We start from the raw sequence: 20,781 nt of genomic DNA, 5'->3' as shown, positions 1-20,781 counted from the left end.
CTACAACTGAGATGTGACATCGGCCAGGATGGGCGTTGCCACTGCCAATACAACCAAGGGTATTTTCCTGGATTACCAAAGAGGTGGTATGTATCCCTCCCAGAAACTGGGTATCTTCAGGGTTTCGGTGGAGGCCTTCACCTGAAAATGTCCTCCCTATTGAAGTTTCCAATTACTATTTTCATATGAACGATATTTTCTTCAGTGAACTAAAGTGTTACAGTGATGACTATACAGGTTCCCAAGAAACAGAATCCATCATTAGCGCTGTTATTATTTTTGTTTAGTCGCATCTCCATAGCAGCCCACATTTACAATGTGCTTTGCAATTGTTTCTTAGTAATAGTTCTCACAAGATCTGTAGGAGGCAAGAGGGGGTGATCGGGCTTAATATTTCTGTGTTGCCTGAAGGGAAGCACGTGCATGTGTGTGTGCTCAGTCATGTCCAACTCTCAGCGACCCCATGGACTATAGCCTGCCAGGCTGTTCTGTCCACGAGACTTCCCAGGCAAGAATACTGAAGTGGATTGCAATTTCCTTCTCCAGGGGATCTTTCTGACCAGGGATCAAGCCCACGTCTTCTTTACCATTGAGCCACCAGGGGAGCCCAAAGGGAAGCACAGATGTAGAGAATTGGCTGCCATCACTGTCCACAAGAGGATCCATTCTGAGATCCCCAAGCTGGACCCAGCCTGGTCCTACATTTACATTGCCTGCATCCAGGATTGGCTTCCCTGGTGACTCAGATAGTAAAGAATCCACCTGCAACTCGGAAGACCTGGGTTCAATCCCTGGGCTGGAAAGTTCCCCTGGAGGAGGGCGTGGCAACCCACTCCAGTATTTTTGCCTGGAGAATCCTCAGGGACAGAGGAGCCTGGTGGGCTACATTCCATGGGGTCACAAAGAGTCAGGCACAACCGAGCGACTGAGCACAGGACAGCATCCAGGATACCATTTATTTCTGTGGCTCTTGTTCATAACTATTATAACACCAGGTCTATGACCAGGAGGAACTGAACTGGGCTACAGAATCAGAACCAGAGACTTTGCACCTAGGACAGACCTTAATGATCACAAAATCAGCCTCATCATTTACAAGTAACAAAACCAAACAGCATACCTTACTCACACTTGACTTCTGGTTCTAAGCTTTTTTGCTTTTCAATAACATGTTGCACTTTGGTGCCTTGCCTTTCTCTCTTTACCTTTTTTTTTAATTCCTCCATCCATTTCTTTTATTTAAAATTATGTGGCTTAAACTCCAACCAGGAAAACAGAAACATTTATCTGCTGAGTCTGGTGTTCTGCCACCTGAACTGGGCCATCTTCGGGATACTTAAAAAGTCTTTGATGATAACAGCCAGGCAACACTGAATCAGTTTCATGTATAAGAGTTCCTCCTTCCTTTCTCCCAATCTTTTTTTTTTTTTTTTGGCCATGCGATATGGCATGCATGATCTTAGTTCCCCAACCAGGGATCAAAGCCATGCCCCCTGCTGTGGAAGTGTGGAGTCTTAACCACTGGACCACCAGGGAAGTCCACCCAATCTCCCTTGAATCCAGCTACTCCCTGAGTCTCCAGCTATCCTAATATACCTTGGGTTTAACCTAGAGAAGACTAGACTTCTCCTTGGGCTCTGGTAGAAGGTAACTTTGCTGTAACATGAGCCAGGGCATAGAGTTTTCTCATAAAGCTCTGTCACTTCTGTCTGAAACAGACTGACAGTATTTAGAGGAGTAAAAGGATTGACTTCAGTGGTTGACTGTCGATTTTCCGTCTTCTACCCTGCCCTAACTGGGAGCTTGTCTTCCCACACTCAGAGTGATTTATGGCTACTCAAGCAAACGTCCCTCTTCAGAAAAGATGGATAGGCTTCCCTCAAGACCCACTCCTTAGCTGCCAGGGGCTGTCAAGTCATACTCAGCCCCGGGGTGCAATAAACGAATTAAGCCGAAACACAAGCTTCTAAGCACCCCTCCAACTCTAACCATCTACAATTCTGCTTTGAGGACTTTTCCCTCCCTCCCCCACCAAATACTTTTAGAAATTTAAATTTCTTGCTCTTTCCCCCTTTTCTAAGACCACACGTTTAAAACTGTTAACAGCAAAAGCAATAAATAAATGAATCAAGTCAGAAACTCCTGGAATCTCTAGGAATTTTTCCTGGAAACACTATATTCAAGTATATAATTTGTCATTATTTGGACCGGTATAGGTTGAATGAACTGACATACAAAACAGAATTCTTGTAAATTCCCAGTGACGCAATCGCAATCGTGGCCACGCCCACTCCGGAGCAGACAAAAGGCGAAGTAGCCTGACTCAGTTCAAGCCTCCACGCGAAGACGAGGGAGCCAGTCATCTCATTGTTGCTAGCTCGGTTCAGCAAAGGTATCGTCCTTATCACATGTTTGGCTCTTATAGTATTTTTTGCTTTTCCTCCTTGGCTGTGATCTCTCAAATTGCCCTCTCTGAAGTTGAAGCCTCTTCCTTCCTTTGCCGTCCCACTCTGGTTTGGCGGGTGAATTAGAATCATAGTCAGATTTCAGAAAATGATTCTCTCTCTGCTGGTGGGAAATTGAGCAACAGAGGAACTGGTTTCCTATGAGAGCATGAGATTACAGCCAAGCCTTCCTTTGGGGGTACTCTCTGCTATCAAAAACTATTCAGAGAAAACTGGGAATTTCTAACTCTTTCTCTCTCTTGCAACTGTATAAATTAAATATTTCATGCTTGTTGAGGTTTTTCAGTTTTGATTTTTTACTTATTCAAATTTTCATCAAATGCCTACCAAATGCAATGCATTGGGTTGGATGCCTAAGAGATACCGAGATTCTAACAGAAGTTTACAGTCTAGCAGAGGAGGCAAATACATATGCAGATCATTCAAAGGGAGTGAAAAGAAGAATGCTGGGTGTGAGCTCAGTCATTCATTAAGTGTCTTAGAAGGGAGGTGGTTCCCCTTGCAGGTGTCTTATTCACACAATGGCCAGACTGACAGCTACTGGTGTTTTCTGTTGCAGAAGTGAAGATGGCCAAAGTCCCTGACCTCTTTGAAGACCTGAAGAACTGTTACAGGTAGAAAAGAGATTCTGTCTCTTGTGACTTAATGAGGGAAGCAAGGCACATTAGAATCCAGCTAGGAGGGATTTGCCAGGGAGTCCAGTGGGTAAGACTGTGTGCTCCCAATGCAGGGGACCCAGGGTTCCATCCCTGGTCAGGGAACTAGATCCCACATGCTGCAATTAAGACCTGGCTGAGCCAAGTAAATAAAATAAATATTTTTTAAAAAGAAAGAAAGAATTCAGCTAGGATTACAGTAACTATCAATGGGGCAAGACCAGTAGAGGCTGTAGAGATGTGTTCTATCTCTGAAGTCAGGGCAGATTCAGAGAAGACTCAGGGAAATTAAGCATCTAGTAGGTAAACCAAGGTGAAATTGTTGACAGGGAGATGACCATTTTAGAAAGATTACTTTTAAGGTCTCCTGACTCCTAGCAATTCTCAACATCTACTTAGACCCAGCTTCAGTCAAATTCACATGCCCTGCTACAGTAATAGATTGTCAGAAAGAGAAACCTTTCTTAGGAAAACTTCTTGATCTCAATCTGGAATGGGAAATGGCTTCACAGCAATTTGAGCATGTGAAACCTACGCAGTCAGTCTCATTCAGACGCGAAAGAAAGATAATAAATAAAAAGTTTAACTTGTAGAACACCTTAAACAGATGCAGTGTTCCACATTACCTACACACTAACACAAAGTAGACAGTGGAAATATTGCCTGCATGTTTTGCAAAGTATAAATGATTAAATCTGTTTTAGTGAATACATGAAAGCAAAGTGTAACAAATAACCTATTTGATTCAAATTTAGATGAAGTGCTTCAAAAGGATTTCTCTCTTAAGTTTAAATTTTTTCCCTGAAATTCAATTACCACTCTTCAATCCGTTAGCCAAGCCTCATTTATTTGTTTATTTTGGTGAAGGGGGAGCTAATTTAAAAAATTTTTTAATTGAAGTATAGCTAGCTTACAAAGTTGTGTTAGTTTCAGGTGTACAGCAAAGTGATTCAGTTATATATGTATATATGTATTTCAGATTATATTCCATTATAGGTTACAGTACCTGTGCTATATAGTAAATTGGCCAAGCCTCATTTTTATCGATAGAATACAAGTAAAGTTCAAGGCCTGGCCTGATGATTACTAATTTCAGATTATCAGGTACAAATTACTGTATGGATGTGAATGCATAGAAGTCCTTAATTTTCAAAGATGACAATAATGGCTATGCATGTGTGTTACCCAAGGCTAGTTTGGTTATTAAAATATGTTGCCCAGTGAATGTAGTGATACAACAAACAGAATTAAATTCTCATCATCTTGTTTAACAGTGAAAATGAAGACTACACTTCTGAAATTGACCACCTCTCTCTCAATCAGGTAAGCAAATGACTGTAATTCTTAGAAGATTGCTATCCTTACACAGTATTTTCTCTACTAGAACAGCAACAGCTTGAATCTTAGATGCATTTGTTTTGCCTTCACTAGAAGTCCAGAGAGATTCATTTCTTCATGATAAGTGAGGCCAGCTCCTTCTCTAGACTAACAGCTGATGGCACCCTTCATCTCAGTGGATTTTCCCAGAACAGAGCAGAATGAACCTGAAACTCCAAGAATGAAATCTCCTGGGTCAGCCTTCCATCAGAAAGTTGCTTATGCCCTCCCGGGCCAGCCCCCTTGGGCTACTTCCCCAGGGATCTTAAATGATATGTTGTGGATATCCTCTCTAACATCAGCTCCAGAGATTAGAGATCGCTTTGTAGATCTAATAGTCCATGAAGCTGAGGTGGAGGAAGCAGGCCAACTGAAAGTAAAAAATCTGCAGTCATTCAGATTCTGTGTTATTTCGCTAAGAGACCACAAAACAGTATAGGTCCTGCTTTGTGTGTCTTTGATAGTGACTCTAAAAGCTGTATCTGTATCTAAAGGAGTATTCCTAAAATATTTGAGCCTTGTCAAGTAGACGTTTAGCCTTCTGGGAAGAACTAACAGGAAGGCTAAGTTACTCACTAGCATCACTTGAAGACCTGTCTCATCACAACATCTTTTTTTTTTTTTACCGAAGTGTAGTTGATTTACAATACTGTGTTAGCTGCAGGAGTAGAGTACAGTGATACATTTTTTTCTGATGATTTTCTGATATAGGTTATTACAAGATACTGAATATAATTTCCTGTGTTATGTAGTATATCTTTGTTGCTTATCTATTTTATGCATAGTAGTTTGAATTTACTAATCTCATACCCCTAATTCATCCCTCCTCACCTTCCCTCTCCCCTTTAGTAACCATTAAGTTTGTTTTCTATGTCTGTGAGTTTATTGCTGATCTGTATATGGGTTCATTGTATTTTCAAGTTATTTTTTAAATAATTTTATTTATTTATGTTTGACTGTTCTGGGTCACTGCTGCGCGGGCTTTTTTCTAGTTGCAGCAAGCAGTGGCAACTCTTTGTTGCAGTGCTCGGGCTTCTCCATGGGGTGGCTTCTCCTGCTGCAGAGCGTGGGCCCTAGGGCGCATGGGCTTCAGTAGCCGCGGCGTGTGAGCTCAGTAGTTGTGGTTCCCGAGCACTAGAGCACAGGCTCAACAGTTGTGGCATAGGGGCTTAATTGCTCCACAGAGCTTCCTGTGGAAGTGAGCCTTGTTAGGGGGATTCTTTACCACTGAGCCACCAGGGAAGCCATGTATTATTTTTTAGATTCTACATGTAAGTGATATCATACAGTATTTGTCTTTCTCTGACTTACTTCACTAAGTATAACAAGGTCTCATTTTTGAGTCTGAAGAGGGATAACAAAAAACCTTGCCAAGATCACATCCTTTGAGGGAAATCCTAAAAGGAGAGGTGGGAGGAAAAGGGGAAAGGGGAGGGATACAGAGGAAAGGGGGAAGGAGAGTGCGGGGAGAGAAAGTCCAATGAAACGTGGGTTGCCAAGGCCAAAATGGCCACTCTTCTCTCTGAGACTGTTGAATAAAACTCCTACTATAAAGGAGTCTTGTTCACTGGCCTCTTAGTTTCTATTTTCCTTCATCGCAGAAGTCCTTCTATGATGCAAGCTATGAGCCACTTCGTGAGGACCAGATGAATAAGTTTATGTCCCTGGATACCTCGGAAACCTCTAAGACATCCAAGCTTAGCTTCAAGGAGAATGTGGTGATGGTGGCAGCCAGTGGGAAGATTCTGAAGAAGAGACGGTTGAGTTTAAATCAGTTCATCACCGATGATGACCTGGAAGCCATTGCCAATAATACAGAAGAAGGTAAGGGGTCAAACACAATAATATCCTTGTTTTCTGTTTTCAAGAAAATGCAGACAGCAGAGTACAGGGGAAAATAAAACCTAAAATCAGAGTAACAAGAGGACAACCACCCATTTGTCTGATAATTATAAGAAATAAAATTAATTTTTATCCTTCTGCAAAGGGCAGAGAGCAGTAGGTACTTGAGCTTAGCATATGTGCTCACAGGCTTACTTGGTGGCCATATGATTAAGTCATGTGACTTCTAGCCTGTTGGCAGAAAGTAATTATATACCGTTAGTGAGTGACCACTTACAAGTTATGCTGTCCCACATACTAGTTATGTCTTGGGCAAGTTACTTAACCTTTCTGTTCTTCGGTCTCCTCTACTGTAAATGGAGTTAATCCAAGCCCCTACTTGTTGTGAAGATTAAATGAGTCAACACTTGCTAGCTTCTGAATGAAAATAATGCCTGGCACGTAGAAAATACCTAATAAATGTTCGCTATTATTGTTATTATTACTTTTGCTAATACTACAAACACTACTAACTTATTAATGATTGCATTATCTCTAACCTTCAGACAACCCTGCATTCTCATTTTATATGTGAGGAAACTAAGCTCAGTGAGATAGTGACCTGCCCAAAATCTCACAGTGTGTAAGGGTAGAGCATCAAATCATATCACTTCTACCTGACTATAGATGTCATGAGTTTTCTCCCATGGCTCTTCTGTACAAGCCTCTTCGTGAATTATAAATCTAATACTTTTAAAGTAACAGTTGATCACACGTGTTCACCTAGAAAATACAAGAAAAAAAATAAAATTACTTACACTACCCCACAGAGTTTACCACTGCTAGCACTACATTACTTTCCTTACAGTCTTTTCTGTAATAAATCTTGATTTCTGTCATCATATATTTCCTCAGTGATAAAAGATTCCTGGAAGTAAAATTATTCAGAGCCATGAAGATTTGTAAAGCTTTGAAACATACCACCGTTCAGAAAGGTGGTAGATAGAAAAAAAAAAAAAAACTTTTTTAAAGCAAAAAGATGGCAGACATTTATACTGGCACCTCAGTGACATATAAAATTTTTAGTGGATTCTTTTCTCAGGGTGCATTCATTCGAAAATGTAGTTGAAGAATACAAGGAGTCTTCCCAGTTACTTCCAAACCTTCAAACAACCAAAAAAGTTGTACATGTGATCTCTTTAAAAAAAAAACCACCATTGCCTGAAGAATCTAAGTTTTTAGAGATAAGTAACCACAGGGGAGCCTGGTGGGCTTCCATCTCTGGGGTCGCACAGAGTCGGAAACTACTGAAGCAACTTAGCAGCAGCAGCAGCAGCAACCACAGGGGTAATCCTGAAATCAATTCTGCTGATAGGGTGATTTCACTTCTGTGTCAATTTCCTCACCTCCCTGGGGATATTCTTCAGGTGCCTTCAATAACTACTTTGTATGCTTGTATTAGAGAAGATACATCATCTGTGTTTGTACTTGGACATTAATCTAAGCTTGTGATAATGGTTTTAGAAATCATCAAGCCCAGATCAGCACATTACAGCTTCCAGAGTAACGTGAAATACAACTTTATGAGAGTCATCCACCAGGAATGCATCCTGAACGACGCCCTCAATCAAAGTATAATTCGAGATATGTCAGGTCCATACCTGACGGCTACTACATTAAATAATCTGGAGGAGGCAGGTAAATGGACAATTCTGTCATCTCCCCATCTTTAAAAAAAAAATGATTTTTTTAATTTATTTATTTTTGGCTGTGCTGGGTCTTCATTGCTGCAAGAGCTTTTCTCTAGTTGTGGGGAGCAGGGCCTACTCTCTAGCTGCAGTGCTCTGGCTTCTCATTATGGTAGCTTCTCTTGTTGGGGAGCATGGGGTTATGGGGGACTCAGCCTTCAGCAGTCGTAGCACAAGGGCTCAATAGTTGTGGTTCCTGGGCTCTCAAGCAGTGGCTAAATAGTTGTCCACCACATGTGAGATCTTCCTGGACCAGGGATCAAACCCTTGTCTCTCGCATTCACAGGCGGATTCTTTTACCATTGAGCCACCAGGGAAGCCCTCTTCTCACCTTTTTATTTCTGCATTTCTTTTAAGCTTTCTGCTTTTAAAGAATAAACCTTTCTAGATTCCTGGCTTTGCACATGAAGCACTTCACCCCTGGTTTAAAAAAAAAAAAAACTTCTGGGTTAGGCCAGAAACTTCAGCCAAATCTGAAAGCTTTAACAAGTGTCCTAGCTCTGAAAGCACTAAATGCAGTAAAAAGCTTTCTGAGGTATTATCTCCCTTGGTTCTCTGAGACACTCTTATCCTCAGATTTTAAAGGTAAGGAAACTGAGTCTCAGAAATATATAATGACTTACCCAAATTTACTCAGAAGCCAATGAGGAGCCTGCTGATCAAACTTCCTAATAACACCAAACTAGAAAGAATCCTTATCTTTGATAACATAATTGTGATGCAAAGCACCCAATAATTTTAAAGGAAAAAAAAAACAAAAAACAGGAAGATTTGCATGTGTTCTGAAGAATGAAATTTAGGATCCAAGAAATTTTGTTACACTGAGCCAGCTTCCATGTTGCACATATTTTTAGCTTAAGGACATGTCATCAGTAAACAAAATGATTTCCAGAGATCAAAAGAGGTTACTCTGTGCTAACAAGCAGGGCTGTTTCTGATTGGGTATATTTCAGCTAACATGCTTTCTACTCTATGACATTCACAAATTATCTTGTGTTCTACAAAATAAATTGTTTTCCTACTTGATATTATTTCACATAATTTGCCCATATATGGACAGAGTATATGTTATTTGCCATTTTTAATGGCACTAGGATATTCAGTCATGTTGCTATGCAGGTGCCCAGGGTTTCCTCTAAATAATTCAGTTGCACATGTCTTTGTATAAATTATTTCTTTTCCTATGAGGATATTTCTTTGGAGCATATTCCAAATGCTGGATTTCTAGGCATAAATAATTTTATAGCTCTTATTAAGCATTGCTCTCTAAGGAAAGCTGAACTGCTTTTCACTATTCTTAGCAACATATGAATGGATCAGCTTCCCTAAATCTCCCCATTTTACTCATGACTTCACAAATTCCAGGGTCTTATCCCATTAACATAATTATAAGAGATTCAATAATACTCCACCCACAAACATTTGTTCAACATAGAAAATTCTAAAGTCATTAGGTATTTACTTGCCTAGTGAATATGGCAGACATTGTGAGGGATACAAAGATGTATCAATGTAAATTCCATTTCTGAGCTTCAGGTACTTACATCATAGTTGGGGACATAACTACACACACACACACACACACACACACACACAGCATCTTCATGAACACTTGCTTTTCTACAAATACAATGGATTTACTTTCTTTTTTGGCTTTTCTCTTTGCCAGTGAAATTTGACATGGTTGCTTATGTATCAGAAGAGGATTCTCAGCTTCCTGTGACTCTAAGAATCTCAAAAACTCAACTGTTTGTGAGTGCTCAAAATGAAGACGAACCCGTCTTGCTAAAGGTCAGTTGTTCCCAGTCTCCAATTTACCTTCATTTACAGCCCATGCATTTGTAGATGATCCCAAGAGGCAGACACCCATAGCAGGATGATCCAGTTCTTTCCTTCCTACCACAGTTTCACCTGCCTACCTACCTTCCCATCCTACTTCTGACCCACTATCCCCAGAGGCAGTTCTAGGCAGGATCTGTGAGACAGCAAGACGGAGCAAGATGGCAGTGGCAAAGTACATAAAAGGGAAATTGCCTTCTTCTTGCTCTTTTCCCTGCCTGATCCTTATTCACCTCCCATTCCTGGGCATCTATTTATTCCATCCCTCTTTGAGCTCTACTGACACTTACCTGACCTACGTGATAGTAGGCGTTAGGACAATGGAGTCTGCCTCTAAGAAATTCAGTAAGCCACTGAGATTAGGGAGGATGAATCACCTGTCGAAGGGTACAAAGCAAAAAGCTGTGAGCCAAGCCCCAAACCCTGGCCTTCTGACTCTACCTCCTCCCTCTCTTCATTGGTGCCAGTTTTCTGTGTCATCAGCCTCATCTCCACTACCACCTTCCCGTCCGAACATAAAGACATAAACACATGCCCACTACAGCCAAATGTTTCTCCACTGACTAGTAGATGACTCTTATTCACTAAATGTATAATTCACCACCCAGTCCCTCCCTAACTAGGATTTATGTGGGTGCATGTGTTTCTTTCCTGGATCAAGTGAGATGAAAGTGATGTCTACAGAGTTGGGCAGTAGCTTCAATCGTGAATTCATTCAACAAACGTTGTTTATTGAGAGCCTTCTGGTTTTCAAGCAGAGTGTCAAACAGCTCAGTAGACAGTAGTGAGCCAAAGTCTTATAGAACTCAATCTTCCAAGGGACACAGACAGTAGATGAGCCAAAAGACCAGCAAAAAAAAGGGCAAGATGCTGTAAAGCCAATGAACAGTGTGCTGAGAGAGAAAATAGGACCGTACTGTTTAGACAGAGCTCCCTGTGAGATGAGAGCTGTCAATAGAAAGGAGTATACCATCAAAGGGGTGATGGGGCGAGCATTCCAAATAGAGAGGTCTGAGTGCGCCTAGCCCTAGACCTTCAAGAGGTTACAGGCGAGTTTTAAAGATCAGAAGGAACACCCAAGGATCTGGAAGCTAGGGTACTCTGCAAAAGAGGAAAGATAAGTAGAGGAAAGGAATTCAAACTGAGAAGTGTCCTGTTTTTGTATATTTTTTCTAACTTGGAGAATATAATAGAAAGGAGGCAATAGAGTCCAATTAGGATGCTGTAATAACAGTTGGGGTGAGTGAGGAGAATTGTGAGACAAGTGAAAAGAAGGAGACAGAATCTGGTTATATTTTGGAAATTGAACCAACAGAAGGAAGAGGGGAGATTCCATTTACTGAGATAGGGGGGAAAAAACAGGAGAAAAATAGGTTTGGAAAACAAAATCCTTGTTGACATTGAAAACCCCAGGGAAACCTCAAAAGGATGTTTAGTTCTTTTAGATTAAAAGAACAGAGAAGCATCTCAAGTTAGAATTTGAATTTTGTTTTTCCATGAAAGCACTTTTAGACTTTTCTCATACTCACAAGAGGAGTATGATCTAAAGAGATTACAACTGTCAAAAAATTGTCTTGAAAGGATTGCCTTTCAAAGGATTGCATATCAAAGGACTGCTGATATGCCTGGGAAGTTGTGTGTGTTGAGGTGGGTTTTTTTTTTTTTTTACTTTCAATTGTTGACTTAAATACAGAGATAAACATGTCTGAATTCTAAATTATTTTCCCAAAGTATGCTTTGGACATTTAGAGGTCAAAAGGTTTTCAGGGCTTAGAGTCATTAGTGCTCAGATTTGAGCACTAATTTGATAATGCTTTATGCCCATGTTAGAGGCGATGTTTCACCCTACCTGCCAGGATACAACGAGACACTAGTGTACTTGGCAATCTGCATGATGAAATTGGATTTCTCTCCACTTAACTAAGGAAATTAATTATTATGAATAGATGGGGCCATACATCTAATAGGCATGTAATGAACGCTTTTGGAATGAACAAATGAAGAACTTGTATCATCATGTTACGTAGTCATAGTCCTAAAGTGCTGTGTTTCTCACGAAGGCCAAATGCCAAAGGATTGAGGTCACTTCTTTTTTTAGCATCTTCTTGTTCTCTAACAGATCTTTGTTCTCTGTATCCTAGGAGATGCCTGAGACACCCAAAATCATCAAAGATGAGACCAACCTCCTCTTCTTCTGGGAAAAGCATGGCTCTATGGACTACTTCAAATCAGTTGCCCATCCAAAGTTGTTTATTGCCACAAAGCAAGAAAAATTGGTGCACATGGCAAGTGGGCCGCCCTCGATCACTGACTTTCAGATATTGGAAAAATAGCCTTGACTGTGCACTCTACTTACTTGTAAAGTGGTGACCATCCGTATGTACTATGTACATGAAGGAGTCGAGCCCTTCACTGTTAGTCACTCGCTGAGCATGTGCTGAGCTTTTGTAATTCTAAATGAATGTTTACTCTCTTTGTAAGAGAGAACACAAAGTCCAACACTAACATATAATGTTGCTTGTTATTTAAAGAACACCCTATACTTTGCAAACTACCAATCAATTTAATTATTATTCTGCACAATAATCTTGGGAGGACTGAGGCTACTATCTGTGGCTACAAAAGGTTCTTTCCATATTATAGATGAGTAAACTAAGGCATAAGAATACTAATACCCATGACAGCAGTTGGAATAAGCCGTGGACACACAATTTCATTCCAACTGCTCAGCTTCTACTTTTAAGCCACTGATGGACCCTTTATCAAATACTATAAGTTTCTGGGGTCTCAGTTTGCTGCTGCTGCTAAGTCACTTCAGTCATGTCCAACTCTGTGCGACCCCATAGACGGCAGCCCACCAGGCTCCGCAGTCCCTGGGATTCTCCAGGCAAGAACACTGGAGTGGGTTGCCATTTCCTTCTCCAATGCATGAAGTGAAAAGTGAAAGTGAAGTTGCTCAGTCGTGTCCGACTCTTAGCGACCCCATGGACTGCAGCCTACCAGGCTCCTCTGTCCATGGGATTTTCCAGGCAAGAGTACTGGAGTGGGGTGCCATTGCCTTCTCCGGGGTCTCAGTTTGACCATCTTCAAAATCAAGGTAATGATGACTATAGCCCTCCTACCTCAACAGTATTTTATGCCAATGAGTTCATTTAAGTAAAATTTTTCTTGAAGCTGAGCCTCAAGAAGAATGCAAAGCATGAAATGTTATTTTAAGTTATTATTTATATGCATATATATTTATAAGCATTATTTCTAAGATATTATTATTATTTATAACATATTATTATATTTATGGCAATTCCTTGCAATCTCTGAGTATGACCAGGTATCTTCAATAATAGTAGACAGTGTTTTCTAGGCTGAGTAAGTCCGAGGTACTAACGCACTTTGGTTCAAAGTGCCTTTTCCATTGTCATGAACTTCTGTATTCCAGTACCTGGGAGCCCTGTGATTATGATAATAAATTTATATTAATTGCCCTGTTTGTCTGAGATGCTAATTGGCCAAAATCTTTCACTCCTCTGCCTTTAAACTTGATTTGGCATTTTTGTGTTACTCAGTTTCATCTGTTATCAAATCCTACTAGCTAAAATGGGATGAACTTAACTTTAGCAACCATGAAACAAGCGTTATCTAAACTTTCGTTTCTGGAACATAAGCAATGTTCCTTCTAGGTTCTAAAAGTTATGATCCAATCGTAGTGTTACATTACCATCAACAATGAGAACTGACACATTATTATCAATCATAATTGAATAAAGCTTAAAAAAATAAATCTGGCACATTTTAACCATTAGTTTACTTCATGGTATAATTAGGAACAGATGATAAGAATTCATAAAAATAACTATAATTAGTATTACTTTACAAAACTAAACCCAGATTTTATGCTTTTTCTCTCCTCTTTTTTAGCTTGTCAGTATGCATAAATGGCATTAGGAATGATAATATTCCCTGGTTCATTTAAAACTTGTATTAAACGCAGCATGTGTGTTCATGTGTTTATACAAATTCACATATTCAGAACCACATTAAAGACTAATGAATCCTTTTGGAAAGCATGAATACAAAGTATGTTGAGTTGGAAAAAGTTGAAATCAAGAGATCTTGGAATTAGATGTGGGAATTAATGGGGAAGGAGTAGTTCAAGATGATTCACAGTTTCCCGCTATTGCAGAGTGGGTGAGCTCAGTTCAGTTCAGTTCAGTTCAGTCACTCAGTCATGTCCGACTCTTTGCGACCCCATGACTGCATCACACCAGGCTTCCCCGTCCATCACTAACTCCCGGAGTTTACTTAAACTCATGTCCATTGAATTGGTGATGCCATCCAACCATCTCATCCTCTATCATCCCCTTCTCCTCCTGCCTTCAATCTTTCTCAGCATCAGGGTCTTTTCAAATGAGTCACCTCTTCGCATCAGGTGGCCAAAGTGTTGGAGTTTCTGCTTCAACATCAGTCCTTCCAGTGAATATTCAGGACTGATTTCCTTTAGGGTGGACTAGTTGGATCTCCTTGCAGTCCAAGGGACTCTCAAGAGTCTTCTCCAACACCACAGTTCAAAAGCATCAATTCTTCAGCACTCAGCTTTCTTCACAGTCCAACTCTCACATCCATATATGACAACTGGAAAAACCAAAGCTTTGACTAGACGGAACTTTGTTGGCAAAGTAATGTCTCTGCTTTTGAATATGCTATCTAGGTTGGTCATAACTTTTCTTCCAAGGAGCAAGCGTCTTTTAATTTCATGGCTGCAGTTACCATCTGCAGTGATTTTGGAGCTCCAAAAAATAAAGTCTCTCACTGTTTCCATTGTTTCCCCATCTATTTGCCATGCAGTGATGGGACCAGATGCAATGATCTTAGTCTTCTGAGTGTTGAGCTTTAAGCCAACTTTTTCATTCTCCTCTTTCATCAAGAGGCTCTTTAGTTCTTCACTTTCTGCCATAAGGGTGGTGTCATCTGCATATCTGAGGTTATTGATATTTCTCCCAGCAATCTTGATTCCAGCTTGTGCTTCATCCAGCCCAGCATTTCTCATGATGTACTCTGCATACAAGTTAAATAAGCAGGGTGACAATATACAGGCTTGACATACTCCTTTCCTGATTTGGAACAGTCTGTTCCATGTCCAGTTCTAACTGTTGCTTCCTGACCTGCATACAGATTTCTCAGGAGACAGGTCAGGTAGTCTGGTATTCCCATCTCTTTAAGAATTTTCCACAGTTTGTTGTGATCCACACAGTCAAAGGTTTTGGCATAGTCAATAAAGCAGAAGTAGATGTTTTTCTGGAACACTCTTGCTTTTTCGATGATCCAAGAGATGTTGGCAATTTGATCTCTGGTTCCTCTGCCTTTTCTAAATCCAGCTTGAACATCTGGAAGTTCACAGTTTACATACTGTTGAAGCCTGGCGTGGAGAATTTTGAGCGCTACTTTGCTAGCATGTGAGATGAGTGCAATTGTGCAGTAGTTTGAGCATTCTTTGGCACTGCCTTTCTTTGGGATTGGAATGAAAACTGACCTTTTCCAGTCCTGTGGCCACTGCTGAGTTTTCCAAATTTACTGACATATTGATTGCAGCACTTTCACAGCATCATCTTTTAGTATTTGAAAGAGCTCAACTGGAATTTCATCACCTTCACTAGCTTTGTTTCTAATGATGCTTCCTAAGGCCCACTTGACTTCTCATTACAGGATGTCTGGCTCTAGGTAAGTGATCACACCATCCTGATTATCTTTTTGTATGGTTCTTTTGTGTATTCTTGCCACCTCTTCTTAATATCTTCTGCTTCTGTTAGGTCCATACCATTTCTGTCCTTTATTGTGCCCATCTTTGCATGAAATGTTCCCTTGGTATCTCTAATTTTCTTGAAGAGATCTCTAGTCTTTCCCGTTCTATTGTTTTTCTCTATTTCTTTGCATTGATCACTGAGGAAGGCTTTCTTATCTCTCCTTGCTATTCTTTGGAACTCTGCACTCAAATGGGTATATCTTTCCTTTTCTCCTTTGCTTTTGGCTTCTCTTCTTTTCTCAGCTATTTGTAAGGCTCCTCAGACAACCGTTTTGCCTTTTTACATTTCTTTTTCTTGCGGATGGTCTTAATCACTCACTGCCTCCTGTACAGTGTCATGAACTTCTGTCCATAGTTCTTCAGGCACTCTGTCTATCAGATCTAATCCCTTAAATCTATTTCTCACTTCCACTGTTTAATCATAAGGGATTTGATTTAGGTCATACCTGAATGATCTGGTGGTTTTCCCTACTTTCTTCAATTTAAATCTGAATTTGGCAATAAGGAGTTCATGATCTGAGCCACAGTCAGCTCCCAGTCTTGTTTTTGCTGACTGTATAGAACTTCTCCATCTTTGGCTGCAAGAGTATAATAAATCTGATTTCAGTACTGACCATCTGATGATGTCATGAGTAGAGTCTTTTCTTGTGTTGTTGGAAGAGGGTGTTTGCTATGACCAGTGCATTCTCTTAGCAAAACTCTATTAGCCTTTCCCTGCTTCATTCTGTACTCCAAGGCCAAATTTGCCTTTACTCCAGGTATCTCTTGACTTCCTACTTTTGCATGCCAGTCCCCTACAATGAAAAGGACATCTTTTTTGGGTGTTAGTTCTAGAAGGTCTTATAGGTCTTCATAGAAGCATTCAATTTCAGGTTCTTCAGCATTACTGGTCAGGGAATAGACTTGGATTACTGTGATATTGAATGGTTTGCCTTGGAAACAAACAGAGATCATTCTGTTGTTTTTGAGATTGCATCCAAGTACTGCATTTCAGACCCTTTTGTTGACTATGATGGCTACTCCATTTCTTTTAAGAGATTCTTGCACACAGTAGTAGATGTAATGGGCATCTGAGTTAAAGTCACACAGTCCAGTCCATTTTAGTTCGCTGATTCCTAAAATGTCAACATTCACTCTTGCCATCTCCTGTTTGACCACTTCCAATTTGCCTTGATTCATGGACCTAACATTCCAGGTTCCTATGCAATATTGCTCTTTATAGCATCGGACTTTACTTCCATCACCAGTCACATCCACAGCTGGGTGTTGTTGCTTTGGCTCCATCTCTTCATTCTTTCTGGGGTTGTTTCTTCACTGATCTCCAGTAGCATATTGGGCACCTACCAACCTGGGGAGTTTATCTTTCAGTGTCCTATCTTTTTGCCTTTTCATACAGTTCATGGCGTTCTCAAGGCAAGAATACTGAAGTGATTTGCCATTCCCTTCTCCAGTGAACCACATTTTGTCAGAGCTCTCCACCGTGAGCCGACCATCTTGGGTGGCCCTACACAGCATGGCTTATAGTTTCATTGAGTTAGACAAGGATATGGTCCATGTGATTAGATTGGTTAGTTTTCTGTGACTGTGGTTTTCAGTCTGTCTTCCCTCTGATGGGGAAGGATATAAGGCTTATGGAAGCTTGCTGATGGTGGAGACTTACTGAGGGGGAAACTGGGTTTTGTCCTGATGGGGAGGGATGCTCAGTAAATGTCTAATCCAATTTTCTGTTGATTGGTGGGGCTGTGTTCCCTTCCTTTCATCCACCTGGGGCCAAACTGTGATGGAGGTAATGAAGATAATGGCGACCTCCTTCAAAAGGTCCCATGCACACATTGCTACACTGGAGTGGCAGCTGCGCAGCACTGGAGCAGCGGCTGCAGGGCGCTGGAGCGACTTTGAGGAAATACCCCATGTCCAAGCACAAAGAAGCCCCAGCAAGACTGTAGGAAGGGCAAAGTCACGTTTAGAATCAAATCCCACACCCACCAGAGATGCTTAGTTCAGTTCAGTTGCTCAGTTGTGTCCAACTCTTTGCGACCCTATGAATTGCAGCACCCCAGGCCTCCCTGTCCATCATCAACTCCCAGAGTTCACCCAAACTCATGTCCATCGAGTCAGTGATGCCATCCAGCATCTCATCCTCTGTCATCCCCTTCTCCTCCTGCCCCCAATCCCTCCCAGCATCAGACTTTTCCAGTGAGTCAACTCTTCACATGAGGTGGCCAAAGTACTGGAGTTCCAGCTTTAGCATCATTCCGTCCAATGAACACCCAGGACTGATCTCCTTTAGAATGGACTGGTTGGATCTCCTTGCAGTCCAAGGGACTCTCAAGAGTCTTCTCCAACACCACAGTTCAAAAGCATCAATTCTTCGGCGCTCAGCTTTCTTCACAGTCCAACTCTCACATCCATACATGACTACTGGAAAAACCATAGCCTTGACTAGATGGACCTTTGTTGGCAAAGTAATGTCTCTGCTTTTGAATATGCTATCTAGGTTGGTCATAACTTTCCTTCCAAGGAGTAAGCGTCTTTTAATTTCATGGCTGCAGTCACCATCTGCAGTGATTTTGGAGCCCAGAAAAATAAAGTCTGACACTGTTTCCACTGTTTCCCCATCCATTTCCCAGGAAGTGATGGGACCAGATGCCATGATCTTAGTTTTCTGAATGTTGAGCTTTAAGCCAACTTTTTCACTCTCCACTTTCACTTTCATCAAGAGGCTTTTGAGTTCCTCTTCACTTTCTGCCATAAGGGTGGTGTCATCTGCATATCTGAGGTTATTGATATTTCTCCCGGCAATCTTGATCCCAGCTTGTGCTTCTTTCAGCCCAGCGTTTCTCATGATGTACTCTGCATAGAAGTTAAATAAGCAGGGTGACAATATACAGCCTTGACGTACTCCTTTTCCTACTTGGAACCAGTCTGTTGTTCCATGTCCAGTTCTAACTGGTGCTTCCTGACCTGCATATAGGTTTCTCAAGAGGCCGGTCAGGTGGTCTGGTATTCCCATCTCATTCAGAGTTTTCCACAGTTTATTGTGATCCACACAGTCAAAGGCTTTGGCATAGTCAATAAAGCAGAAATAGATGTTTTTCCGGATCTCTCTTGCATTTTCGATGATCAAGTGGATGTTGGCAATTTGATCTCTGGTTCCTCTGCCTTTTCTAAAACCAGCTTGAACATCTGGAAGTTCACGGTTCACGTATTGCTGAAGCCTGGCTTGGAGAATTTTGAGCATTACTTTACTAGTGGGTGAGATGAGTGCAGTTGTGTGGTAGTTTGACCGTTCTTTGGCACTGCCTTTCTTTGGGATTGGAATGAAAACTGACGCCGGCTGCGATGGACCACATGGCAGAAGCACGCCAGCTGTGACGGACCTCGCAGAAGCATGGCCGAGAGGAGCTACCCCACGTCCAAGAGATGCTAAGAGGGCTCAAAAACACCTTGTGCACACCACGACCCAGAGACCCCACAGAGACTGAGACAGAACTGTGTTTGAGTGTCTCCTGCAGAGGTACAGGTCAGCAGTGAACTACAACAGGGGCAGGGGCTCTGGGTAAAGCAGACCTGGGTATGGCATAAGCCCTCTTGGAAGAGGTTGCCATTAACACCACAATAGAGTCACCAGAACTTACACAAGACTGGAGAAGACTCTTGGAGGGCACAAACAGAACCTTGTGTGAAAGGAGCTGTGACCCAAAAGAGACTGACCCAGACTTGCCCATGTGTATTCAGGAGTCTCTTACGGAGGCATGGGTCGGCGGTGGCCTGATGCAGGGTTGTGGGCACTGAGTGTAGTGGGTGAGCAGTGGTGTCTTAATCAGTATTTTTGGTGGAAATACTTCCCAGGTGGCTTAGTGGTAAAGAACCACCTGCCAATCTGGGAGATGCAGGACACATGAATTCGATCCCTGGATGGGGAAGATCCCCAGGAGGAAGAAATAGAAACCCACTCCAGCATTCTTGCCTGGAGAATCCCATGGACAGAGGAGCCTGGCAGGCTGCAATTCATGGGGTCATAAGGGTTGGACACAAGTGAACAACTGAGCACGCATGGAGTGCTAAGCTCCAGGATAAAACATAATGAGTACCATTTTAGATACATGATTTTAGCTAATGGCAGGACACCCATGTAAAATGAGCAGATGATGATGTGTCTGGAACTCAAGAGAAGTTAGAACTAGATACAGATTTGGAAGATGTCAGTAGGTTTATAGTAGGTAAAATCTTAAAAGTGACATCAGAGAGAGAAGAATATGATGAACACTGTTAGTAGTCCACACAATCACCATCTCCCCTTCTTCCTTACTGACAGGATGCTAACTTCATTCAGAAGGAAATATGTCTCTTTTTTTTATAAACAGAAGTTTTAACACTATTTTTTTTAATTGTAGAAACTAATGCAAGGAAAATACTGCATGCAGTTGATAATTTGTTCATTAAACTTTGAAACAACTTCAGTATAAAGAATTACATAAATTGCAATTTGAGGTCTGCAACCACAGCAAGCCACCGCATTCAAGTCAAGTGAAGAAAAATGCTCTATAAAGAGGGGAGAAAGAAAGTTGGGGAAAGGGGATTGTAATAAACTGAGTCCCTGGCTTTTCACTGGCAAGTCTTTGTCAGGGAAAAGGAGTCTTTCTTCTTATTATGGGGCTTGCTATGTTCACAGTATCTCGCCTGGAGAATTCCATGGACAGAGGAGCTTGGCAGGCTACAGGTCATGGGGTCGCAAAGAGTCAGACTAACTGAGCAACTTTCACTTATTTACTTATGGTCACAGGATATGACATCTCCCCCTGCTGGTCTCCCTAATCTACTGGGGGTTCCTATTTATTAATTTTTCAGTTCAGTTCAGTCACTCAGTCATGTCCGACTCTTTGCGACCCCATGAATCGCAACACGCCAGGCCTCCCTGTCCATCACCAACTCCCAGAGTTTACTCAAACTCATGTCCATCGAGTCGATGATGCCATCCAGCCATTTCATCCTCTGTCGTCCCCTTCTCCTCCTGCCCCCAATCCCTCCCAGCATCAGAGTCTTTTCCAATGAGTCAACTCTTTGCATTAGGTGAC

General features: G+C 41.5%; 1 protein-coding gene across 1 annotated transcript; it reads left to right on the top strand.

Annotated features, from left to right (window-relative positions):
• The first annotated feature begins 2,325 nt into the window (after positions 1–2,325).
• On the top strand, positions 2,326–13,387 carry IL1A (interleukin 1 alpha). The gene is made up of 7 exons (XM_019970253.2): positions 2,326–2,392; positions 3,025–3,079; positions 4,396–4,444; positions 6,100–6,322; positions 7,844–8,017; positions 9,737–9,858; positions 12,048–13,387. The coding sequence occupies exons 2-7, from the start codon at positions 3,033–3,035 to the stop codon at positions 12,237–12,239; spliced, it is 807 nt and encodes a 268-aa protein (XP_019825812.1). The 5' UTR covers positions 2,326–2,392; positions 3,025–3,032; the 3' UTR covers positions 12,240–13,387.
• Positions 13,388–20,781: the final 7,394 nt, after the last annotated feature.

This window comes from Bos indicus, chromosome 11 (genome assembly GCF_029378745.1).
Source record: "Bos indicus isolate NIAB-ARS_2022 breed Sahiwal x Tharparkar chromosome 11, NIAB-ARS_B.indTharparkar_mat_pri_1.0, whole genome shotgun sequence".
Lineage (NCBI taxonomy): Eukaryota > Metazoa > Chordata > Mammalia > Artiodactyla > Bovidae > Bos > Bos indicus.
This window is presented reverse-complemented; position numbering and strand designations above follow the sequence as displayed.